This window comes from Urocitellus parryii, chromosome 4 (genome assembly GCF_045843805.1).
Source record: "Urocitellus parryii isolate mUroPar1 chromosome 4, mUroPar1.hap1, whole genome shotgun sequence".
In the NCBI taxonomy this organism is placed as follows: Eukaryota; Metazoa; Chordata; class Mammalia; order Rodentia; family Sciuridae; genus Urocitellus; species Urocitellus parryii.
This window is the reverse complement of record NC_135534.1, coordinates 109,356,897-109,383,984: the sequence shown is the minus strand read 5'-3', so window position 1 is coordinate 109,383,984 and position 27,088 is coordinate 109,356,897. Positions and strand designations below refer to the sequence as shown.

General features: G+C 44.3%; 1 protein-coding gene across 2 annotated transcripts in view; it reads right to left on the bottom strand.

The window, feature by feature from the left end:
- The window catches only part of Ubash3b (ubiquitin associated and SH3 domain containing B), a 143,755-nt gene that overhangs the window by 30,467 nt on the left and 86,200 nt on the right, over positions 1 to 27,088 (bottom strand). Inside the window, exons 2-4 of one of the 2 annotated variants that reach the window (XM_026402698.2) lie at positions 5,976 to 6,029; positions 4,902 to 5,088; positions 2,466 to 2,664 (exon numbers count right to left, since the gene is read on the bottom strand). In XM_026402698.2, coding sequence (XP_026258483.1) covers positions 2,466 to 2,664; positions 4,902 to 5,088; positions 5,976 to 6,029 — 440 coding nt within the window. Of the gene's footprint in view, positions 1 to 2,465; positions 2,665 to 4,901; positions 5,089 to 5,971; positions 6,030 to 27,088 lie in introns of both variants that reach the window. The other variant, XM_026402699.2, reaches the window with a different exon arrangement.

Genomic DNA, 27,088 nt, shown 5'->3' with positions numbered 1-27,088 from the left:
CACCAGGAGGCCTCACAAAGGCAGAGACATGAAGAGGGCCAAGTTCTTAGAGAATGACAGCAGATTCTTGGAGAGGGATTGGCGCTCCCCCATTCCCATGTGAAAAGTGAGGACCTTAACTATCTCTTATTCCACATGCACTCTAAGAATTTGCCACAGGCCTGGATGAAACTTGCTTTTCTGATTTGTGAAGGATCAAAGTTTTGTGGTACAACATTAGTTTAGGTTTTTGTGGGGATTTAGTGGTTCTGACAATAGCCACTGTGGGATAAAAAACGAAACAAACAAAACAAAACGCTGTTTTCTTGAGGTCAAGGGAAAAAAAAAACAACAGGATATAATTTGCTTCCCTGTTATGCTGTTTCTCTGAAATATCCAGCTTGTGTGAAATGTCAGGCATTAAGGCTAGAAATTCAAGACTGGTCCCTGGGAAGAAAGGCACGCCAGAGGGAGGGTGGGGTAGCCTAGGGTGGCTTGCTACCAAAGTATGGGGAGGTGCTGGGGATGGAACCCAGGGCCTCACTCATGCTAGCCATATGCCTTACCACTGAGCCCAGAGAAAGTGTCTTGAGGGCCTGGAGCTGCTTCTGATAGCAGAGATGTACTGAGTTCTTGCAGTGAGCCCTGACCACACTCTTCCCAGGGTCCAAGCCCTATCTGGGGCTTTTATGGTAAAGAGGAACACCAAGCAAGAGGGCCCAAGTTGGTGATGAAGATAAACAGCAAGCAACAGTGGCAGTGGGGCATTAGTGCAGGGTTGAGGCTGACACTTGGTGGCCTTGCTCAGGCCTTTTCCTCCCGGGTCCTCCATATGGGAGCTGGCAAGCTCTGGTGTCTCAGTTCTGCTTTCAACGTGCAGATTCAGCTGTGCTTCTCACACCTGTGTCACCCTTCTTCTTGCCAGCCCTCTGGCCACCTGTACCCTGGAGGGGCCCTTCCTTCATTTTCCTGATCAACATCTTCCCAGCTTCCTCTCTTCTCTGAAGATGGAACCATTTTTCTGCAGTGCCTCTTACTCTCCTCAATGCCTGCGTATCACACAGGGCCTGAATCAGGTTTCCTGACTGTGTCTCTGGCCAGGGAAAACCACTTTTTTTGTGGGGGTGGGGGAAGTACTGGGGATTGAACACAGTGCTTTATGCTGAGCTATATCCCCAGATGTTTTTAGAATTTCAAACAGGATCTCACTAAATTGTTTAGGGCCCTGCTAAGTTGCTGAGGCTGACCACAAACTTTTGATCCTCCTACCTCAATCTCCCAAGCCCCTGGAATCACAGGGATGTGCCACAGCTTTTGGCTAAGGAAAATCACTTCTTATTCACTTCTCTGTTGCATAAACACACGTGCCCAATAAATACCTGCTGACTGTGATTTTATTCTGGGGGAGTCAAGAGTCCCCTCGTCCTGCGGATTGTCTGTTCATCCCTCACTGCAAAAGGCTCTCATTAGCTAAGAGAGCCTTTCTGCACCTGCAGTCAGACAGAAGAACTTTGCAAACTTCTCTGTCTTGTCCATACACATCCTGAGCATCCCTGAAAGGTAATTCCTTTCACAGGAAATCAACTGACTTTAACTAAGAGCTTCCATGAAAAGAGCAGGAAGAGGTTACATTTTTTGGACAGAGTTTTAAGGCTCTTAGGAGCTCCTCTACTGGGTTTCACAACATTGAAGGGTATTGACTCAGTGGATTTTATTATGGTATACTATGTTTGGTTCCACTCCATGTCTTATGCTACAGTGTAAATGGTGAGATCCAGATAAACACCTGCAGGGGAGAGGAGTTTGGGAGCAAGAAACTTCTAAACTGGGATAGTTAGTAGTAGAGAGGGATAATTTATAGTTCAGTATTGAGTAGTCACTTGTGCACCTCCAACCTGGGTGTTTGAGAGTAAGTTTGGGCAGTGTCTCCAGGGGTAGCACAATAGAAATAGACATTTTTACAAGAGAGCAAAGGGGTGTGGGGTATGCTTTGCCATGTGTGCCCAGTTCTGCATGGCCCTCCCCTTCCTAATTCCATCCTGTTCCTCTATGAGTATCATGATTTGGATTTTAAATGCACCCCAAAGGCCATGTGTTGAAGGCTTGGTCTCCAGCTTTTGGGAAGTGGTGGAACCTTTAATAGGCAGAGCCTGGTAGGGGGTTTTAGATCAAGGACATGTTAAAGGACAGAGAGGAACCTGGTCCTTCTCTCCCTCTGCCTCCTGACCACCATTAGATGGACAACTTTACCACATGCTCCCTGCCATGATACTCTGTCTTGCCACAGGCCCCAAAGCAACAGAGCCAACCAACCATGGACTGCAACCTCTGAAATGATGAACCAAAATGAATCTTTTCTCCTTTTAAGTTGATTTCTCAGGTTTTTTTGTCACAGCAATGGAAACCTAATAATCACTTCCCATCCCTATCCTTCCCAACTCCAAATACCAGGGGCCAGGGCTGGGCTGGCAGTTGTGTGTGCTCACCGGTTTTGGAAGCAGCCTCTGCAGCAAAGTCGGCGGCAAACTTTTTGAGGACCTCTGCACTGTCTTCCTTCACAAAGAGGCCGATGAAGTTGGAGGAGGTATAGAGCTCCAGGGGTAAGGGAGCTGAGAACTTGCACTTCCAGCGACTGACGGTGGTCTGCAGGGCTTCCCCCAAGGCGTCTACCTTGCTGTCCTCACACTGGAAGGGGAAAACAAGCAGGCTTCACTCAGAGCCTAGGAGACAGAGAGGCTGCTGCCACTTATCGGTGGATATTTTCCCCCAGAGACCGGAGGCTGATAATGCAATTAACCATACTCCTTTTTGTATGGCCGAAGAAGAACATCAGGCTCCCAATTATCTGGACACAGATCATCCAACTGAGAAAATTGAGCTGGGGAACGTGTGACCGGTTTCCTCCTTCCCTTGCTCTGCAGTGGACACTCTCAATTCCACCAAAATGCAGCAGGACTGGTCAAGCAGAAAGCAAAAACAAGGATCAGGATTGGAGAAGTGTTGGTCAAAGGACACTAAATTTCGTTTGGATGTAAGGAATAAAATCAAGAGAGCTTTTGTACAGCATTGTGACCGTGGTTAATAACAATGTAGTATATACTCAAAAATTGTAAGAGAGTAGACTTGGGGGCTGGGTATAGCTCAGTGATAGAGCACTCGGCTGGCATGGTTTTGATTCCCAGCAACACAAGGAAAAAAAGAAAAAAAAAAGACATAGAGAGTAGATTTTAAGTATTTCACCACAAATAAATGGAGTATGTGAGGTAACACATACATTAATTAGCTTGATTTAACTATTCCACAATGTACACATATATTAAACCATGAATATATACAACTTTTATTTGTCAATTAAAAAGAAAGTTTTCTGTTGGGTGTAGTGGCATACTCCTGTAATCCCAGAGGCTTGGGAGGCTGAGGTGGGAGGATCACAAGTTCAAGGCCAGCCTCAGCAACTTGGCAAGGCCCTAAGCAACTTAGTTGAGACCCTGTCCCAACATAAAAAATAAACTGGGCTGGGGATGTGGCTCAGTGGTTAAGTGCCCCTGGGTTCAATCCCCAGTACCAAAATTAAATAGATAAATAAATAGGGCTGGGGATTCAGAGGTAGAGACCCCCTAGGTTTAATCCCTGGTTATCTGGTACAAAACAAAACAAAATAAAACAAAACATTTTTCTTTGCTCAAAACCAAAAACCAAAACAAACAAACAAAACTAAAACCAAACCAAAACAACAACAAAAAGCCCAGGAGAAACATCATGGGAGAGAGTATAGCATCCCAGGATAATTTGTGTATTTTGTACTCTTTTGTATCATCTGTACCTTTTCAATTCCTTTTAGATGATCAAAGTAGTCTCTCCCTCCACCCCCACGGTAGTTGAGAAGAGCGAGGCTCTGAGAGCTGTGACATCATCCTCCTACCCTCTTCAGAGCATTGGAAGGAAGAATGAGTGTCTCTTCAACTCTGAATGTTTTCAAGAAAGATCCTGAGATGACTAAGAGGAAGCGATAATCACTTTAATTTTCAGAGTAAATGGTAAAAGGGAAGGTGTTAGGAACATGTTTTTTTTTTTTTTTTTTTTTTTTTTTTTACCTAAGAGAGTGAGAATATTTGGAAGAAACAAAGGAAAATATATTTTTTAAAAATTGTCTTAAAGTGCTCCTGTTCTGGGCTGGGGTTCGGTTCAGAGGTAGAGCGCTCGCATGAGTGAGGCACTGGGTTCAATCCTCAGTACCACATAAAAATAAAATAAAGTATTGTGTCCACCTATAACTAAAAAATAAATATATATTTTTAAAAAAGTGCTCCTGTTATGCTTTGTCTTGAATATATGTGGATAAATTAACTATTCTTTCTCCATTGCCATGGAAAACCAAAGTAGATACACATACTTAATGTATCATAGTGATGGGGATTTAATGTATCATTAAATAAGCTTTCTGATAGGATTATGGATTAGGTAAGCTGGCAGGTGAAAGCCATCTTTGATTTCTCTAGAAAGATGTAGTGAGAAAACCCCATGGACAGTGCCCACGAGGCCGAAATACATTTTCCGGTCTGTGGACGACACTTCTTGTTCCCTGCTCTGTTTCCTTGTCAGAGGAGGTAGAGGGTTGACAAGGAGCAAGAATGAAACAGTATCAGTGGCTCTGTTCCAGCTGCCAGGCCAGTGTGTCACCCACAGAGGGTCAGGCTTGTTCCTAGGGTCTTGAGGAGCCACTCCAAACCCGGGGTGCTCCTGGGCCTCAGCAGACATAAGGGAAGAGAGGCGGGCCCTGCTGACCCCTGGGAGCTCCACCCAGCCCAGGAGCCCAGGACCATTTCCAATCTTCCTGAGCAGCTCCCACTTTTTCTCTGGGTCCCCAGGGGCTGGCTGGGAAACTGGGAGCCAGGCTCCCCTGGAGAGGAGGGGCAGCTCACCATAAAGAACTGGCAGAGAGTGATGTGGGGGAAGATGTTGTGTGCCTTGTTCTTCCCACAGATCTGCTTCGACTGCTGCCAGAAGTCAGAAAGCTTCTGCGCTAAGGGACCGGTGGGGCGGAGGTAGAGGACGTACTCCCGGGGCAGGGGGTCATCCAGGAAGGGGTCACCGACGTGGGAGAACAACCTGGAAGAGAGAAGAGAGCCAAGGAGGCCTCAGTGGAGAATAATGGAAGGGAAGAAAGAGCCGAGACAGATTCCCCCCTCCACAAGCTCCGCTCCCTGGGCACTGCATGGAGAAGGGTTTTCATTTGTGCTGTAAGAAAACTCCTCTCGAATCTCACTAACCAACTCTCAGATGCATCAACTTCTGCTCTCCTGCTTGTCATCCCACAACTCCCTTAAAAAGCCCTAAAGCTGCTCTCCAGGAAGCTTTCTCCCATTAACTCCAAATCCTTCCCCATCCACCAGTACCATTCCAACACATCCTGTCCCTTAGTCTCTGATTGAGCCCACAGTGACTCCCAGGAGCAAGGAAGCTCCCAGGAGGGTCACTTTCTAGGGTCTTCCCGGGTAGTGATATCCTGAAGGTAAGAATATTTTTCAATATTGATTTGCCCAGCATTGCATCTACACACCAAAAGTGAATCTTGTTTTTTTTTTTTTAAAATATATATATATTTTTAGTTGCAGATGAACACACAGCATCTTTATTTATTTTTATGTGGTGCTGATGATCGAACCTGGTGCCTCACACATGTGAGGCAAATGCTTTACCACTGAGCTACAGCCCCAGCTCCCAAAAGTGAATGTTTAAGTGGCTGGAGGAGAGCAGATATTGTGAGAGGGTCTATCCTGGAAAGACTTTGAATGTCTTTAACCAGTCCAAGGAGAATCACACTCTGAGGCCAGGGTAGCGGAGGCAATTGACTTGATAAGTGGGCTTGTCTCACAGCCTTCTGGTTCATTCCCCCTGGAAGGGTCTTTTGGAGAAAGCCTGCATGTCCCCACTCATCCACACACACTCAGAGTTAATTATATGCTATTTTCTCAATTTATTTATTTCATACCAACCAGTCACATGCTGCTTGAACACTTCTTCCTCCCGTGGATGCCAAGGCTTTTTGTCTGGAAGAAGAAATCAAATATCTATTGTTAGTATTTTTAGCAACCTCTAAGCTTTCCTCAGCACAGAGACAAGAGCAGATGAAGGAGGCCACATCAAAGCCCACGTCCCACTCCATCCTCAGTGGTGCACAGCAGACACCTGCAGCAGGTTTTCCCCAAGGGTCACATCAAGGCACATGGAAGTTAGGACTTGTCACTGATTTCCATGTAATTAGCATTGGATTTGCATGCTGCCTGACACCCAAGCAGTCTATTTTCAGCAGTCTCCACATTAGAGTTTTATTTTTGCTTCCTAAAAGTTGTCATGTCTTGGTTTTTTCCTCCTCCCTTTTCACCCACTCATTTTTTACTGACCCAGATCCCCTACAGAGCACATTCTTGTTTGCAGCCCATTGGCAGAAGGGGGTTAGAAGGTTATGCAAACATCAGGCAATACCAGGCCTGGTGGCCCACGCCTCTAATGCCAGCTATTTGGGAGGCTGAGGCAGGAGGATCACAGGTTTGAGAGCAGCCTTAGCAACTCAGTGAGACCTTGTCTTATAATTAAAAAAAATTTTTTTTTTAAAAAAGGGCAGGGGATATAGCTCTGTAGGATTAATCCCAGGGGAGCTGGGATTGATCCCTAGTATGGGGGTGGGGTAGAGTATCGACGTGGGGCTAAATGCCCACCAAGAAAATTGGGTTTGGAGAGTCATTACCTCCTTTCACCCCTCTCCCACCACCAAGAGCCTGATCCATCTCCTCTAACTATTTTACAGACATTTTTGGAAAGAGCGGCACTGGGAAAGGGCATGGACAGAGCCATGCTGATATTCCCCCATTGGGAGGAAGAACCGAAAGCCTCACCACTGGTGGGTCAGTATTCACAGGATGGTTGTAACAGTGAGCACTTGTGCACAAGCTTATAAGTAGAGTCTTCTGAAATTTTAGACACATCCACAGGAGTCAGGTATTGGGGTTGGGGTTCAGATAGTGGGGTTCAGATCCAGCTTTGCTCTCCCTCCTTCGTTTCATTCATGCATACATTCATACTTGTATTTACTCACTATCTAAGAGCATCAACTGTTTTTGTTGGGACATTATTGGGCACTGGGATTACAATAAGGAACAGTGTGGTCTCTACCCTCATGAAGATTTCAGTTGAGTATGGTTGAGACATTCTTTGTATGGTGAATTGTTTAATCACTCAGGTGGTAAATGCAATGGAGGGGAAGCACAGAGAGCCATGGGGAGTTCTTGCCTCATCTCTGGTTGAGGAAGGTGGCTTTGAAGAAGTAGCATTTGAAATGAGACCTGAAGGATGTAGACTCATCTGAGTGGGGGGTGGGTGGGATTGCTTGCTGGTTGTGATGGTGGAAGACACCTCGTACCTCTACCCTATGGTGAGATGGAAAGTCGAAACAAGATAGTGGATGAGGAGCCTTAGAGTGACCATGCACCGTACGTGAGCAATAAACATCATTCTTTCCCCTTTACACTGTACTGACTGATCCAGGATCCTCGGGAGGGAGACAGCAGGGAGTGACTCCAAATTAAACGGACACTCCTTCTGAGCCTCCCTTTCCCAGTTGGCTCCAGAACTCAATCAATCCTCCTTCCTTTTCATACCTCTCTATGGAGCAATTAGAATGATGGAGGCTGTGATAACCTCCGGGTCAGGTGGGAAGTGACCTCAGAGATCATCTATGAGTCCAACTTCTTTATTCTACACAAGGGAAAACTCAGGTGGAAAGAAGTGAAGAAACGTGCTGTAAAGCAGCCTGGTTAAGAGGCAGCTGGGTGAAGGCCAGGCTCCGCTGCTCCGCTCCACATCTGAAAATCATTCAAAGACCTTCCTTTTCCCCGTGGAAATCTGAGCAAATACGCAGAGATCAGGATAAAGACATCTGCACAGTCAGTTAGAACAGCATCGTGAAAGACAAGCCTACTCACAATAAGATGAAGATATGCAAAAGCAAGACAGATCCTGGGGTCCCCTTGAAACAGCAGCACAGTGACCCACACTCACCCCCCAGCCTTGACAAGGTGCTTCATTAGAGCCGAGCTGTGCCAGACAGAGGCCAGGGACCTCGCTTCTGTCAATAGGGAAGCCACGTACCCACAGAGGCGGACCAACCTTGATCTGTTGGAGGTTAGAATCTCTGAGGGATTAAACTCACTGGAAAAAAAGGACCCATTGTTTAAAAAACAATTGGGAAAAGCCAAACTCATTTGTGGCACAGACAATGTGCTATTTATATAAACTACCCAATTTCTTTTTTCCTACACCCTTCCCTCAATGAAATACATCTGACTGAAATTTAATTTATTTCTTTTGAGGAACTAGGAGAATCCTCTTGAAATGAAAGATCTAATTAAGTTATGATCTTTGTAACTCAAAAGACATGTTTTGGACAGGATTCAAAGAAAAAAAAATTGAGAAAATTAAAGGTTTAGGTGTGATAAGGCCCTGTGATAAAAGGTTAAGGAAATCCAAATTATTTCTAAAGAAGACAAGTCTGAAAGGACCTTAATTTTGTGGAGGGTTATCTTATCTGACGCACCCATTCTAGTAAGGATCAGCCAAAATAAAGTCAGTGCTGGCTACAGGACAAAGGGTTCAAGTTAGCTACCAGAAAGAACTTTCTGAAAGTAATATGCTTGAATGTTTCTGTGTGTGTGTGTGTGTGTGTGTGTGTGTATGTTTAAATTTCTAGAAAGTAGTTATCTATCTGAAATAGAGGAGTGAAATTTCCTAGACAGGATGCAGCGAGGGTAAAGTTTTCTTTTCTCTCAAGCCCCAGGTAGATCCTATGGCCTCTTCACCCACTACTGGGTTGGCAATGATTTGGGTTGAGTTTGTTCCCAGAACTCTGCCCACAGAACAGCCCAACACAGGAATCAGTAGCACAAGTCTCCTCCTCTTCACCCAGCTGAAGAGACTGTTGCCATAGAGCGCCAGCTCCACGGCCATCCACTGGGGCCATGCTGGGAGAAGTGGGAGTGTGTGGGGTGGACCCCGAACCCCAGGCCGAGTCAGAACATCTGCTACTCTCTCAGTGACTCAGAAGTTGGCTGAGGATTCATTTCAGAGACTTTTTGAGACCTTAAGCAAATAAAAGACTCTCTCTGTCTCTCTCTTTTAGTACTGTGCATTGAACCCAGGGGCGTTCAACCACTGAGCCCCATTCCTAGCCCATTTTTTATTTTTTATTTTGGGATGGGATTTCTTCTTCCCATCTCAAAATAAAATATCTTGCTAGTTGCTCAGGGACTCTTGAGCTTTAGATAGGGCAAATATCAAATATAGATATAGATAGGGAAAAATCAAATATCTTGCTAGTTGCTCAGGGACTCTCTAGGTGCTGAGACTGGCTTTGAACTTGCGGTCCTTTAGCCTCATCCTCCCAAACCACTGGGATTTCAGTCATACACCACCACGCCTGGCTCTCCCCAGTACTTATTTATTTATTTATTTTTTTGAGACAGGGTCTTGGTAAATTGCCAGGCAACTTAATTGCAAAACTTGCAATTCTTCTGCCTCTGACTCTCTAGTCACTAGGATTAAAGGCATATGTCACTGTATCTGGCTAGACGGACATCTCTTTAAACTGAGATACCAGTAGCTCTCCTATCGGATTACAGCAAGGGATTATAGTAATGAACAATTTCAATGGGATCTTCTTGGTTAAAATCAGTGAGCCGTGTGAATCATGGAAGTTCTATCACCTACAAACACAAATTTGACTTCGGATCCTGGTCCTAACTTTCTCAGTTATGTCTAGGGTTCATTTACAGCAGATTGTGAAAAAAATAATGCAAATTCTCATGTCAGCACAAATAAGACAAAAACAATGGCTAGTCAAGAAATCAGGGAAGTAACTGTCAGGAAATTGGCCAAAAGGGGAGGAACCAGTGGCATCCATAGATGGCCTTGTTGGCTGGGATTCCTCCCACTATGATCTCTCAGCTCCAGTGCTCTTAGGTCAGGAGGTAGGTCTGGTCCCAGGGTCACAGAGATACTCTTGTGCCTTTGAACACAGCCTGAAAAGGACAGATCCCTTTCTCCTGAGTTTGCCCAAGGTAAATAGCATCCCTTCCTCCAATCCTTCTCCTTCCCCCCACCTCTCTCCCTTCCTCTATTTTTTCTTTCCTTCTCTTTTTCCTTCTCCCCCCCCCCATCCTTTTATCATTTACTCTTAAGAAACTCTTGCCAGAAACCAAATGAAAACCTAAAACCAAACCATGAGTGTGTTGAGGGTTGTACTCTGACTGGTTGGCACCCTTCAGGGACAAGAGCCACTGGTTCATTGGTTGAGTCAGGCTGGTGCTACTTCCAGGTCCAGCAGATTCTCCTACTCTGCTGGAACTACAGATATTGAGCTTGACAGGAATCACCTGTTTAACTCTCTCGTAGGATGAGTCCCTCTGAGCCACGCTAGTTCTCTGGTATCCACTATGGCTCTGGCCCTCCTGTTGTTTGAGTTCCTGTCTGTTGGACACCAGCCAGGCCCTGGGTTGTCATATGGTGCAGAAAGAGGAGAGCCTGGGTCTTGCTCATAGAGAGTTCACATGGAGGAAGAAAGACACAGAGCAGGTTCTTATAATGCAGTATGTGAAGGGCAGGACAGTGGCATGGAGTACCAAGAAAGCTTAGGCTAAGGGCTCTAGCTCCATGGTAAAGAGTTTCTAGGTCTGAAGTTCTTATATTTTATCCAGAGCTACCTAGACCCAGTTACTAAGGCAAAGACAAAGAGTTGCTTTCGCATCTTTTCAATTTTTTTTTTTTTTTTTTTTTTGGGAACTGGGGATTGAGCCCAGGGACTTTCAACCACAGAGACACATCCCCAGCCCCGCCCACCTTTTTAAAGTATTTATTTAGAGACAGGATGTCACTGAGTTGTTTAGGGCCTCACTGGTTTGCTTTAAACTTGTGATCCTCCTGCCTCAGCCTTCGAAGCTGTTGGGATTATAAGTGTGTGCCACCGTGCCTTGCAGATCATTTTAATTTTTGAGGTAACAGTGTGATAGTCATCCTCCACTGAAGCCAGCTCAAGGTTCAATATTTGATTGTGCTACATTTCTCTTGATATCATATTTTGTGAAGCTGGGGTTTTGGCAACTGCAGTAGTAGAAAGCATGTACAAGAATGTTACAACAAATCCCACTATTATGTATAATTAATATATATGTGTGTGTGTACATATATATGTATGTATGTATATATATGTATGTATGTATGTATATATATATATGTATGTATGTGTATATATATATATATATATATATTGCAGCAATTACCCAATAAAAATCCATGTGAAACAGAAAGTAAGAGTGGTGGTGGTTTGAGCAGTCGTATAGTGCCCAATAGACACACATATACCATTAATAAATAGTGGTGATAATTTAAGGATAAAATAAAAATACTATTTTCTTTCAATTTATTTATTTATTTTCCAAATGCCTCCTAAGTTATTAGGACACAAATACTTACGAAGGTATTTGAGTTTAAATACTGAATAAATAGAACTGTTAGATATTTATGTTGGCCACAAGCTCTATATAAAAATTACTGATACATGAAAGGTGCTGTGACCTGAGAGTTTTGGAATTTGTCCAAGAAGAAATGATGTAGCAAGCTAGATAGAGGGAAAAGGAGAACGTAGCAAGAAGGGTGTGAGCAAAAGAAAAAAGGCCAGAGGCAGCACTGTATGTAGAGGGAAATTAGAATTAGGTGATGCTAGGGCAAAAACTGAAAAGCTGGAGTGGATAAAGATGAAGCTGAAAAGGTAGGCTGCAGTCAGCTCACAAAGGTCTTGCATGCTGTGTTAGAGAGCTTAGACCTGATTGCATCTGCAGGGATTGGAGAAGGATGTTCAGCCAGAGTGGCATGCTGGGATTGGAACAGAGGGATAAACTCAAGGGAGATAAGCTCCCTGAAGCCCCATGGGTGTGGTGGGAGACTGTAGAAGGTCTTGACTGCAGATCAGAGGGGTGCCTGGAGAGTATGCACTTAGAGCAGTGGAGGTGGCGATGTTGGAATGATGTTTGGATTGTGGATGAAGCAATGTTCAGAGGCTGACCTGGGACTGTAGCTTGACAGTGTGGATGGCGGAGTTTGGGTTTTGGAACATTTCAGAGGAGAGAGAGTGCAGGAGTAGAAACAAGTTTGGGCGGAGGGTGGTAGTTATTGATCCAGGTTTCATGATTAGAACCATCTTGTTGCTAGGCATCTCCTTCCTAGGATGTTATCTATTTCTTTCTTTTCTTTTCTTTTTTTTTTTTTTTTGGTACCAGGGATTGAACTCAGGGGCACTCGACCACTGAGCTGCATCCCCAGCCCTTTTTTGTATTTTATTTAGAGACAGGGTCTCATTGAGTTGCTTAATGACTTGCTTTTGCTGAGGCTGGCTTTGAACTCATGATCCTCCTACCTCAACCTCTCAAACTGCTGGGATTATAAGCGTGTACCAGTGCTTAGAATGTTTTCTTGACTATGAATCCTTGTCTTATTCTTTTGTGACCAAGACATTTCTTTTGGGCCACCATTGAGTTCCTACTTCTTGTCTAAGGAATATCTTCTGCTCCTAACTTATTTAATACTGAGACCAATAAATATTCAAGACATCCTTAATGCAGGTGGGTATGACCCCTGGTTCTTTAGCATGAACCTCCATGTGACTTTAGAAGGAGAGTCCTTCCCTTATATTATTGCCACTTGACAAAATTCCAATGCCTGTAATAAAAAATAATATATATATTGCCTACTACATATATAGTTATACATTATACACACACGTGTGTGTGTGTGTGTGTGTGTATATAAATGGACAATAGTCACTCAAAATAGTGAGATTTTTTTTTTAATGGTGCCAGGGATTGAACCTAGGGCCTTATGCATGCAAGGCAAGCACTCTACCAACTGAGCTATATCCCCAGCCCTAGACCTTGATTCAATTAGAGAACTAATTTTTTGAGCTTTTCAATTACAGGATGAGTATCTCTTATTCAAAGCGCTTGGTACCAAAAGTGTTTGATTTTGAAGGTTTTGGGGTTTTGAGATATTTGCATACACTTTGGCATCCCTACTCTGAAAATCTGAAGCCTGAAACAGTTGGAAATGAAAAGCATTTTAGTGTTTAAAAAGTTTTAGGTTTTGAAGCACTTCAGATTTTTGAATTAGGGATCAAATTAGGGATGTTCAACCTGTACTTGGAGTTGCATTGTCTTTGATTTTGAATTGATAGACATTAACTCCTGGCCTCTGGCATGCCATCTGCTCTATGCACTGGTTCTCTGTGACCAAGGACCTATTTGTGAGGAAAAGAGAATACATGAGATCAAGTACATAATCCTCCAAGTGGATAAAACTCCCTGTGAAACCAAAATTAAATGATATATTTCCTTTATGTAGCTAAGGCCATCACAATTTTTTGAATATTTAATACAAACTTCAGGATTTAAAAAAAAATCTCAACCTTCAGGATGCCAGTTGCTCAGTTTTCCACACCTAACACATTTAATTCAATTTTAAATGGCCTAATTAATGAGATGACTCATTTTCTTCCCTAAAAATCAGCTTAATGGGCTGCACTATACAGGGGGATGGGGAGACATAGGCAGAACCCAACTCATTTTCTTCACAGTGGGTGAGTTCAGCTACACAAAGAGGCTACCAGTATCATGAAGGAATATTGAGGGATTCTTTTAGGGTTTACTAAAAAACAATGCTTTTTTTTTTTTTAAATAAGTTTAGATAGAATGTCAGAGTCCTTTTCTGTGTTCTCTGAATGCTTGCTCAGTATAGATCATCTTTGTAGGTTGATCTGCAGCATCCCGAGGCTGGCAGCCACCTGAGCATCAAGGACAAACAGGTGACTCTACATGTATTTGTTTCTCTAGTAGGAGAAAAATGAAGTCATCAATAATGATGAAAGTCTTTATGTACCATGCATTTAACAGATATTAAACCCTCATGACAAACTTGGAAGCCCATATTGTTAGCAACTGAGTGCCCCTGGGATTAGCTCTGAAAGCGAGAGCCAGATCTCTCTGACTATCCCATTCCAAAGCTTGATTCTGGAAGTATAATTAAAAGTTATGAATCAGCAAAAAAGTAGACAATAGCTTCCCTCACCCATGGGGAGGGGGTATGTTCTAAGACCCCAAGTGGATGCTGGGGAGTGTGTATAGTACTAAATCCTATAAGTATTTCATGTTTTTTCCTATGCATACACACCTATGATAAAGTCTAATTTATAAATTAGAGAGATTAACAACTAAAAATCTAACCATTTCAGTTGTCTGTAATAAAATTATTTAAAACTTATAAGTTATTTATTTCTAGAATTTTCCATTTAATATTTTTGGACCAAGGTTGATCTTGGATAACTGAAACCATGGAATGAAAATGGATACGCAGGGACTACTATACTGAGCAGTTGTCAATCTTGGAAGATCAGATGCTTCATTCTGTTTTTTGAATACATAATTTGGTATCTCAAACTGTTGATAAAAGGTCCTAATCAAAATATTTGGGTTTTATATTACTGACAGGGCACTGCTGTGGTTTCTCCACACTCCTCTTGAGTGGGAATTCCCTGGTTGTGGGAGTGGAAGGACACTGTGTCTGCACTGAGTCACCCACCAGAGCCACTAAATATTGTCTAGCTAATCCTGACTATTCTCAGTGAAGTTATGTAGCACTGGGGCTGCAAGCAGCTTGAGACTATGGAGGTTAGAATCTTTCCTTTGCATGGAAATTATTTTTATATGGTAAGAAACTTTGCATAAGGGCTCTCAATGTAGCAGCCACTTTTATTCTATTACAGATGAGGAACCCATCCAGTAGTACATGTCAACAGCTATGTATTCAGCACCGAAGGTCCATGTAAAATGCATAGAGGCCATTACGACATTGTCCTTGCTCTCAAGGAATGCACTATATCTGTGAGGCTCCCAGATTGCTCAGTTATATCAGCTTCAGAACCAGATTCTTGCACCACAGCACAGGCAGGTGTCCTCTTCAGTGAGCCACATTTGCTGCCCAGTGAGACCTGATTGCAGTCAGAGCTTCAAAAATCTCGCTCTCCATCCTTCTGTGTTGCATGGGGCTTGGGGAAAGTTATTTTGCCTCTCTGTTGTCAAGTTCCCCCATCCCACCCCAGTTGCCTTGAAATACAGTAAAAGTATAAGGATCCCGGGGCTTTGAACAATCCTCTTAGCATCTGTCAAGTAATAAAGCTGCGGGGGAAAGGATATTTCCTAATTTGTTTAAAATTTTTTTTCTGTCAACGATTACTAGATGTCTCTGCTCTTCCATACTCACATTTGACTATGACCCTGGACCACTGTCAGAAGGATTGTTTCAGGGAAGGGGTTGGGGACATGGGTTGAAGAGGGGAGACTGGAAGCATGACTGCATCCAAAGGGAGGTAAAATAAGCCCAGGCAAATGCATGCCAGAACCAATTAAAAATGTCCTATTACTATAATCCTATTTTTATCACTCTTGCTTCTCCTGACTCCTGCTTCTGTATCCATGGCAGAACAGCATAGGCAGTTCATGATAGCTCTGGACTCCTAAGGCCACGTTCTCACTCAGAGATGCTTCCGGTCCACTCAGCTCTGCTGAGAAAGACCCTAGACACCCTCTGCAACTCTACCACCCTCTACTTTTGCTTCTCTCTTTAACCACAGAAGACAGGAGGTCCTCTCCCCACAGTGCCCTAGCCACCCGTGCTGCTTAATACAGGAGTTCTCACTTTACAGATAAAGTCTTACCTGCTATGATTCTAAAGGGAGAAGGAGAAGATGTCTAGTGTGGTGACAAGAAGTGACATGTGAGTGAGATGACCTTGTAAGAAACCGAATGAAGTGAGAAAGTGAGGGTAAAGACACTGAGGCCACATCCTGGCCCAGGAACAGCCTGGGCACAAGATCCTGGACTTAAACAGATGTGAGCTCCCAGAGTTTCCAAATGACTCATACCTTGGAGATAAGGTCTACAGATGAAGAGTGCTGGGATTCAGTGGGTGGCCATATCAAGCAGTGGTCACCAAAATGGTTAGTTAATTATCAGACAATTCTAGTTTTATAAACTTCCTCCTCTAAGATGAAAAATTTGTCATTTCTCTTCCAAAATGAAGATTGAGTATCCCTTATCTAAAGTGTTTGGGATCAGAAATGTTTTATATTTATGTATTTATTTTTAGATTTTTTGGAATATTTGCATAGACATTACATTTTGTAGCTAGGTTCGTGGTTATCTTTGCTAGAAAAAGGCTTTTTCCTTCCGAGTAGGCAGTCTTGTTAATCATTTAACCTAGTACCATAAGGTTATTATACCTGAAACTTATCTAGTCCAGCTCCTCCTGGTTGAAGACGGATGTAAGTCAACAGACTGCCAGCTACCTAAAGATAAAAGGAGCTTCAAACTTGCGCTAAGATGGTCTTTCAGGATGATAGTTCACCATCTTCTGGGTCTTTCTGGGTTACTGAATCTTTTACCTTGCTGGAAACAACTTTACTTTGATTCATTAGGCTCTTTTCAAGCAGCAAGTAAATGAATTTGGTATTGGTAACAGGTTGAGAATCTGAACCTGAATATCTGAAATCCCAAGTGCTGCAATCCCCCCTCCCCCTGCCAATTTTGAGTGTTGTGTATAGTTCAGAAAGTTTCTGACCTGGGAGCTTTTCAGATTTTCAAATTTTGGATGAGGAACACTCAAATTATGCTGAGTCCTGGAATCTTGGAGTCTTGAGCAAGTAGCCTCACTAATTTTCTCCTACCCTTTGTCCCCTAAAGGACTTGGATAAGCTGGCATCCTTGAGTCTCAGCTCAAAGCAAGAGCACCACTCATCAGTGTGGAAGCACTGAGCCCGAACCCTGGGAAGTGTCTTGGCTAATGGACCCCCCAGTTCTCCTTTCTCTGGAAACCCAGGCAGAGGTGGACAATAAACCTCTTATTGTGTGTGATCATAGGGATGTGCTCCTGATTCCTGGGGTGCCTTCCAGGTGGGACCAGGATTTCTTGGCAGCGGAGGGATGGTGATAGGGAGAACTTCAGTGTCGGTCTGTCTTTAAGCTGGTGCCCAACATTTATCTCAGCCATATCAGAAGAGGGCTTCTCTCTTATCTTCCAAAAGAGTGGGTAAAACCAAATCTATTCTCTGTAGAAGCAAGTCTAGACAGGAAAAAGGCTTTTATGACTAAAACCCAAACAAATTCTGCTAATCTAAAAGGGAGAAGATCTGATCTTTTTTTCTGAATTACTTCTTTGGCTTTTTTTTTTTTTCATGTTCATTCTTCCTGGATTTTACCTTTTTTTCCTTTGATGAAGGTTTCGTACCACCCAAAACTATATTCCGCATGTTTCCTTTTTCTCTCTTGTTGGCTTAGGTTGGTTCCAGGGATGGCACTTTCCCATGTGCGGACAACTGTGTATGAGGATGGGCAAGTGGATATGAGATATAGAGCCAATGTGATCCCATGCACTCCAGTGGCCAAAGCTAGGAGAAGCTTATTGTTTTAGTCAGTTTTGTCACCACTGTGACCAAAACCTGACTAGAACAATTAAAAGGGGAAGAAGTCCATTTTGTGGCTCACGGTTTCAAAGGTCTTAGTCCATAGATAGCTGACTCCATTCTTTGGGGCCTAAGGTGAGAACATCATGGCAGAAGAGTATAGCAGAAGTAAGAGGCTTAGAACATCATGCCAGGAAACAGAGAGAGAGAGACTCCCTTTACCATGGACAAAACCTAAACATCAAGGGCAATTAACCCACCATTAACCCATTAACCCACCTCTTCCAGGCACACCCCACCTACCTACTGTTCTTGCCCAGTTAATCCCCAGCAGAGGATTAATGGACTTCTTAGATTAAGGCTCTCATACCCCAATCATTTCACCTCTATCTAAGCTTTTTTGCTTAGATAGAGCTTTTGGGGGACACTTAGTATCTAAACCATAACACTTGCCAAGCAGCCAATTTAATTCAGCTCCTCTCATCTATTAATGATCATGCAATGAGACTTCAGTTTCTGATGTCACCCTCAGCTGCCAGTGGCCAACAAGATTCTGTTCCACTTTTAATTGATGATAAGAGGCCAAATGTCACCCGTCACAGTGGTGAGAAACACTTAAGGATGAGCTAAGAGCCACACAAACCAAGGAGAACAGCAGTGGTCATTTATCCAAATCTTCCCAACTACAGTAAAATCTAGGACTGGCCAAATACTGTGGCCCCAGCAGGTCTGTTTAGGTGTAGAACATGGATATTGGTTTTCAGGTCCATCCCCCAAAGGAAGTCAATTTTAATTTAAGGCTTTAGTTTGCCCATCATCAGAGAAGAGGAGATGATCAAGCCCACAGGAAAGTTGAGAAGAAAAAATGACATGTATCAAGAGTTCTGAGGTCTTCAGAAGCAACCTTGAGTGTTAGACAGCAATTCTTGGCAAAGTACCTTGAGAAGATCCTTCCCATCCTTCCTTATGGTCAGACAAAATTGTATTTAAGACTGTCCTTGACTCTTAAAGGAAACCTCTTTTCTCCTTATAGACATCGAGAAAAGGAGACTCAACAATGGTTCTTGATCACTGAATGGCTGTTGCACTCAGAAAGTTCTTCCATGGGTCCGAACTCCTTCCAAGTATATTCAGATTCATGCCATATTTTTCTATATCTATGTCATAAAAGCCATTTGTTCTATCACTTTCACACAAGAAATTCCAGCTACTATTTGCCACCAAGGCCAGTAAAATAGGCTTGTCAAGAGCCCAAGTGGTTCGTTTTAACCACCTTATCTCCCACATTTTGCCCCCACCCCCAGCCTTCTCCCCATGAGGCAGAGACCGCCATGGAGAAGCCTGTCAATATGCATCCACCATAATGGTCCTATCCATTTCCTTTGGAGGAAATGAACCTAATGGAGAAAGATATATTGATCCTAAAGTCCCAGTTTCAGAATCAGTCTCCTGGCGGTGAACCCTTTCAGTGAGCTGGGGTTAATGGCCTCTGCTTTCAGCCATTGTGGCCTGTTTGAGAGCTGCACATCTAACAATCAATGGGACAGGGAGCGTGCCGGGGCCGCTACCCCTAAGGCTGGCCTACAGGAAGGAAAATGTGCTTTAGAAAGCTAATCAGGAAAGGAAAAAAAATTCGGAGCTATTTGGGGGCTTAAGCAGTCCTACCAGATGAAGAACTCCAACCTGCAGCCACCCCCATCCCTATCAACAAGACTCTCCCTTCCAACCATAAAGGGCCTATTAAGCAGATCTCCTCAGGGGGTGGTTAGCAGGGAAAATGCTGTTTAGGTTCCCTGATGTTTTTATGTGGTGGGGCCCAGCAGCCCATATGGGAGGCCTTGTTTTGTTCTTGCTAAAAAGGGGCTGGAGCTCTGGTCTCTGCTGCAGGGAGGCAGCAGTTTGTAATTGGGAAACCAGCCATTAGACCATGGGTGGTGACATAATAAAACACATTTCTCTTTGCCTCTGTTGTAAGTCTCTCTAGGATGTAGACAATGCTTTTCCTCCTCACAAGATCAATGCGTTTTTGCACAGAGGCACAGGTGGGAGTGTTTGCAGTGTTAAAAAAGTACATTCTTTGGAACCAAACTCTTTCTAATGGTAAAGGCTGTGGACAAATTAGTTATCCCAAGGCTCATCTTCCCAATCTCTTAAATGGGGCTAATACACTACCTTGCAAGGTAGAATATGGTTAATAGCAGACAATGCATTTGAAGGGCTCAGCACAATGTCTAACATACATTAGTCACTTAACAGAATAACATTTGCACATACACCTATGCTTATTACCTAATCAATCTTTGCAGTTTTCCTAGAGTAAACTTAAGTTCCATGCTAACAGAAATATTTCAAGACTGGGCAGTGAATGACCCAGATTCCTTCTCTGTTAAAACCGTGCACGGCCATCTGGGAAGGTCTTGAGGAGTGTTTAGGATTTGGGGAAAGAGAAAAAGTTTTCCAAAAATTCAATCACACAAGGAAAGGCTCAGAGGTGGAAACCAGTCAGCGATAGGTGAGCCTGGCACAGGAGGTCTACTGCAAGGAGGGCTGATGACACAGATTGTTGGGAGTCAGGCAGGGAAATTTAGATTGGGTCAGGAAGAAAGTGGGGGAGAGACTGAGCAGCTGTGAGCAGTAGGGGAAGGACAGCAGGAAAGCAACACTTTCCACGGCCGTAGTCATCCAGGCTGCCATGGGAGGATAGGAGTTTCTGCCCAGCAAAGGATCCAAAGAGAGGCACTATGGCCATGAGCTGGGAGGCAACAGTTGTCCGGCTCTGGGGAAAGGCTTGCTACGGCTGCCTCTCCTTCCTAAGATCTTAAATCCTAAGTCACTAGCATTCTCCGTGGGACCTTTATTCTCCACTCTGCAGAGTTCACTTCCTAAGGGAATAGCATATGGGCTTCAAATGTTCAATCAATTGTATACATGGAGTAGTATTATTGCCTGAGCAACTGAGGGTCAGGAACTGTCTCTGTCTTGCCCAAGGACACCAGCAAGCCAGGGGCAGGGTGCTCCTACTGTGAGATCCTGGATGTTTTCTCATAGCACAGTCTCCTGCCCATGATAGGTGCACAATAAATATGGCCATGGTTCATATTTTTAGGACTATATCCTCTCCAGGACTTTACCATTTCTGCAGGCTTTCCTGGGCTTTTTCTGTAGGGAGATCTCTGAGAGCAGAATGTGGGTTAGTCCTGTAACAAGCTTCTGGGTTCAATTTCACATTTCAGGCGTCAGTCTCTGACTCCTTGTCAGTCCGGAGGATTCTGTTTCTAGGTTACAGGTTCTGTAGAACACCATGGAAATCAGGGCTCCCCTGGAGCAGTAGCATCTGTTGTGCAGAGTCACTGCGACTTCCCGGAGGATAGCCCAGCTGGTTTGGGGGCAAAGGTGTCCCTGGGGGGCACTATGGAGGGTGGGAGGTTAACACAGAGCCATTGCAAATCCCCAGGCACCATCTAAGGCCAGCAACTCTATGGGGAAGTGCTCCAGGATGCATCAAAGGTGGAGAATGTTCTGGGGAAAGAAGCAGAACACCAGGAAAGCAGCAGCTGCCCTCAGGCAGGAGGATGGAGCTCACTCATGAGCAAGTGCGGTGCTAGTGCTGGAGCTGTGCTAAAGACGTTTATATAATCACTCCCAGGACTCCTCGGAACAGCTGTAGAGCACCATGGGTATTTTCATTGCACAGAAGAGAAAAAAGCGGCAAAAGGGAGGTGAGGAGACTTGCTCAGCCTTTCTCAGTGGAGGGCAAGGGTGTGCCTGGAGTCCTGTTGCCTCATGCCCAGGGTCTGAGATCTGCTGTGGTGAAGGCTCAGGGTGCAGGGGAGTCATGTGAAGTTAACCTCAACCCCAATGATCCATCAATCATCAAGGGGGACTGAAAAGGGAAGAGGGAACAGCCCCCACCTCACTCCACTCCACCAAAAGGAAAAAAAAAAGCATCCTGGATAAACACATGGTAATGAGGAGTCACTTCAGGTTGCAGATGACAATAGAGACTAATTTTTGTCTCCTCTCATCCCCACCCCCTACTCTCTGAGCCTCTAGAATCAGCTAAAAATATTTAAACATGGCAGATTTTTTAGTGCTTCTGAACTGGTTTCAGCCCAGTGCGGCAGAAGAGGTTCTGTCTGACTCACAGCTTTGGAGGGTCAGAGAAAAACCACACAGACCAGAAGGAGCCATTGTCCTCCTCCTAGAACTCTACCCAATAAGTCATTGTACCTCTTGCTTCACACTAGAGGTACAGACCTGGAGTTTACGAGGGCCAGATGCTCACTGTATGAAACACTCAGTGCTCTGAGAAGGTGCCATTATTTCCCTCAGTGAACTTATGAGGAAAGTGAGGCCTAGACAGAGTATGTATAACTTGGCCAGGTCACTCACTTCAAGGGAGAAGAATAGGCATAGCACTGGGATGTAACTTGGTGACAGAGTGCTTGCTTAGCATGCACAAGACCCTGGGTTCCAGTCCCAGTGTTGCAAAAAAAAAAAAAAAAAAAAAAGAGGATGTGCTCTCCTGTATGTCCTGTGCCAGTGGGCACCGGGTCATATGTCCTCCTGAGAATCAGAGGGCCAGATGCATGTCAACACTGGCAGTGGTTGCTTTGTTTCTGAATGGTGATAATGTTAGATGAAGAGACGATCTTCTATAGGGACTTTCTACAAAACATTAATGGCACTGCCTCTCAGTCCACCGTTAGACTGTCCAATCAGTCATTCATTCAACTAAACATTCCTTTGTTAAGCATGTACTGAATCAGCCTCTGTTGCCTGACACTGTGTTAAACCCTGTAAATATACAGACAAGGGAAACGTGGCTCTTGCCCCTTAAAGGGAATCATCACACTTAAACAGATAGAGGAAGGAAGAGGAGCCGACATTAATGAGATGACCATTTTGTGGTGTGTCACTTACAGGTTTTGTTTCACTTCATTCTTAAGCCAGTTTTGTGGGGGTGGGTATTACTGCTTTTGTTTTACACATGTTGCAAACTGTGGGTAAAAGATCAAGAATATTGTCCAAGGCAATGCCATAGGTCAGTGAAGGATCTGGGGCTAAACCAGATCTGGCTTTTAAACTCATGTTCTTGTTGGCACACCCACTCCGACCTTCCCTTCTTTACAGAATGATGGAGGTCAAATTCAATAGGGAGTGTGTAAGCAAAAGTGAGTCTAGGGTAGAGGAAAAGTGGGTGAGTGGACTAGAGGAAGAGGAAGAGGGGGAGGGAGGAGGGCAGGAAAAGGGGAGGGGCACCGGGAACTGAACTGAAATGAATAAAATTCCATGCATGTATGATTATGTCAAAACGAACCCAACTATTATGTACAATTATAATGCACAAATAAAAGCAAAATAAGATATATCAATTTGAAAAAAAAATGAGTCTGAATTTGGAGATGGGGGTTTTTGGCAGGAGATTGAGCTATAGTCATGAGATTCTTGGGTGAGATTTCAAGGAGAGTGGGGAGATGCCATTGAAGAGAGGCCATCCACTGCCCCTTCAATTCTGCCAACTGATACTCTGGAAAAGATTTGAAACTCTTCTAACTGGCATGGCAGAAACTCTTATACAATCAAATCCCACTCTGCTGGTCATTTATCTCAAAAGTTAACCAACCCTAGAGAATAAAACCCAGATTAGCAAAAGAAAGGGACAGTCATGGAGTTCATGGTAGGAAAGATGACCAGTGGAGTTATATGTGGGTGGGGGCAAAAAATAGAAATTCATGTTTACATTCAAAGAAAAGCACATAGGGGCTGGTTTAGCCACCTGCTGCCATCCAGGATTGAACAGCAAGTATCAAGTCCTTTTTTGGTGGGAAAGGTGGGCCCCTGGGGATTGAACCCAAGGGCAATTTATCACTGAGCTACATCCTCATGTCTTTTCTTGGTTGGGGGGGGGTACCAGAGGTAAAACCCAGGAGCACTTAACCACTGAGTCACATCCCTAGCCCATTTTGAGACAGGGTCTTGCTAAATTGCTTAGGTCTTCATTAATTTTCTGAGGCTGGCCTTGAATTTGGGATCCTCCTGCCTCAGCCTCCCAAGCTGCTGGAATTACAGGCATGTGCCACCACACCCAGCTTTGCACCCCTTTTTAAAACTTTTTATTTTGAGACAGGGTCCTCAAGTTGCCTAAGGTAATCTCAAATTTGTGATCCTCTTGCCTCACTCAGTCTTTGAAAGGCTGGGATCACATATGTGTGCCCTGGCTCAACAGATCCTATTTTTGAAGATGGTTACCTCCAGAAACACATATAAACTCCCCACCCTGGCACACTGAGTCCTCCATGACATGACCTCACTCCGGTCTGCCTCTTCAGGTTCACCCTCAAACATTCTGCCCCTGGGCTTTGTCTCCTACTCAAAGTCTTTCTCCTCTAGGTTCCTTTTCCTGCAAGGTCAACTCACTTCTCCAGCCAGTTCCTGTCCATCCTTAAATACTCACCTGGGTCTTGTCTCTTCCAGGATGCTGTCCCTGATTGATCTGGGCACTCGTATCACCCTATACCCAGTTGAATGCCAGCCCCTTCCAAAGTCTATTAAAATGATGTCTTCTGCAATGGATTGTGAAGGGGAGAAGGAAAATATTGAAGATCTTCCTGTCTATGTGCCTGCCATGACCTTTGCATATCCTTGATGGAACATTTAAAGAATGCTGACTTCTTGGTGGATTTGGCTCGCTCAGGAGAACTCAGAGTCATTAACTGATCTCAAGGATATCACTCCCTCCCTTTGGGGATCTGGCCAATCACAAGGTGGATGAAGTGTCCTTGAGGGGATCACCAGGTCATGAAGGTTGTTAAAACAGTTTTATTTGTTCTAACTTGTATTTAAGGAACCCCACTATAAGACTTTGGAGTCTCATTCATGGAGAGGAGAGATGCTCTGACCAGGTCTTCCCAGCTGGGACCCTGAAAAGCTGCCTCAGGACTCCCCAGCTGCATGACTTCATGTTGGTGCTTCCCCTGATCTGGTGATATATTTTCTTCTCTTTCTTGCTCACCTATCACTGTTTCTCTTCCTTCCATAGTAGTACTAAAATAAATGCTATCCTATATGAAGAGAGTAAGTATCTTTATTGTCTATTGGATCTGACCTGCCAAATTCAGTAGCTGCACCCATAGGTAATGCTTTAAGGTTACAATTGTGAACTTCCATTGCTTATTTTCTTTGTAGTTCTAGCAGCTGGCCCAGGATTGGGAAGATTGTAGGTGATAACTTTAAAAAATATGATCTTCATGAAGATGTTAAGGATTTATATATCCAGTGTGGCAAACAGACCCTAAGACCTGGGATCACTCTGTGTTCTGGCACACATGCCTTTCTGTGACCCCTTCTTCTGGAGTATAGGTAACACCATGAATTACTTCTACACAACAGAATATGGCAAAGGTGATGTCAGGTCTGTGAGTCCATTAGAGTATACACGTGAGACTTTAAGTGACAGACTTTCCTGCTGGTCTTGAAGCAGGAGCACGATGTGTACTGCCTCAGCAGAGGCCCATGTGGCAAGCTCTAAGTGACCTCTAGGACTCCACAGAAGCTTCTAGTCAACATTCGGCAAATAGCTGGGGCCCAAAAGAAAATGAATGCTCCCAACCATCTGAGTAGCTTGGAAATGAATCCTAATCCAGCTCTGGGTGAGAACACAGCCGGCTGACACCCTGATTAGGATTTTGGGAGACTGCAGACAGACTCAGCCATGCCTGGATTCTTGGCCTAAGCAACTGTGAAATAATAAATGGGTGTTTTTAGCCTCTAAGTTTAGTGCTGAGTAACAAAAAGTGTATACACCTTCAGTAGAAGAAATGGGCAGAAAAGGAATGTCAATTGATTCTTGGTTGGTAGGAGCTGGTATGACCAAGCTCAACACTATAGGAAAATTGGGAATTTAATGTAGGATCTGGAAAGCCCCAACCCCAGACCCACTGGGAAGCGCTCTACCACTGAGCTATACATCCCCGGCCCTTTTACTTTTACCCCAAGCCGTTTTTATTTTTATTTTGAGACAGGGTCTCCCCAGGCTGCTGAGCCTGGCCTTGAATTCATGATCCACCTGTGTGGGCCTCCTAGGTCACAGTGCTTGCTTCATATGGAAATTGCTGCTTTGATTCATGCATCATGAACTTTTTTCATCCCATTCCAGACGCCAGTTAAAACTTGATGTAGGTCATTCTAGGCCAAGAGTTACAGCTTTGTGACTTAGAGGACAGAGTAGAGTGGCTAGGACACGGGCTTCAGCATGACACACCTGCCTTTCTAAGCTGGGTGCCCACATGTATAGACTAAGGCTGATGACACCGAGTGTCATGGTTGTGTGGAATGCAGTAAGGAGGTGCTAAGTTGGAGCCTGCCCAGGGCCTGAGTTCTACAGATCCTAGGTGCCCCCCAGCCCTACCACTGCCTTCTACAACTTTCCAGACTAAGATAAAGCCTGCTTTGAGACACTCCTGGATGGAACCCTTCAATAGTTCCTTTTCTCCCCATTTTTTTTTTTTGTTGGTACATTAACAAAATAGTTCTTAATGAATGCTTTGGAACTTTACTCTCTAGCTGAAATCCCAGGAAATTCTACCTGGCCTCTTTTAGCACTGTTGAGCTAAGGGAGGTCAGCCTCAATTTCCTGAAATGGCTTGCTACTTCCCCCTTTAAGGGGGTATTTGGTATTGACTAATGGGACCTTATCAAACACATCAGGAAGTGAGAGGGGTCCAAACCCTCCAGGCAGCCATTTGTTGGCTGGCCCAACTACATTCTCCCCTTGCCACATCCTCCCCTTCCTTCTGGCACTCAGGCACCTTGAGTACTGGTGTGCAGTAAACACACCAATGCCCTTTGCAGACTGGGGGCCCTGAGAAAACCTCATCAAAGGGATGGCTGAGTTTTTATTAAGGTCTTGTCTTTCCATTGGGATAAAACACACAGCCTGGATTTCCTAGATTTAACAGATATGCACTGTCTTTGTTCAGGGGCTGCTATGACAACGTGCCATAGACTGAGATGGCTTATGAACAATAGAAATTTGTTTTTCACAGTTGTAAAGACTGGAAGTCCATGATCAGGGTGCCAGCAGGGTCCTGGGTGAGGGCCATCTTCCGGCTCACAGACTGCTAACTTCTCCTTACAGACTGTTTCTCCTTGGTGAAAAGAGGGTGAGGGAGTTCTCTGAGCCCATTCGCGAGGACTCCGCCCTCATGTCCTGATCACTTCCCAAAGGCCCCTTCTACTTCCATCCCAGTAGGGGTCAGCATGCTGAGGGGGACACTTTTAGACCATGACATCTATGAAGGCCCAGTATCCTGAATGTGAGTGTGTGTGGTGTGTGTGTGTGTGTGTAGGCCAAGATATTTAAGATCTGACAATAGTATATGTGTTAATGTGAGATATTTAGGATACAATACTCACAAAATTTCAGGCCTTGGAGACTAAGATCAATCCTCCGTTCAGTTCTCTCATGTTACCGATGAGGATCCACACAGGTAAGTGGGTTGACAAGGTCTCCCAACTCCCAGAACCAGGCTCTTGGTAAATGACAGGGCTGGG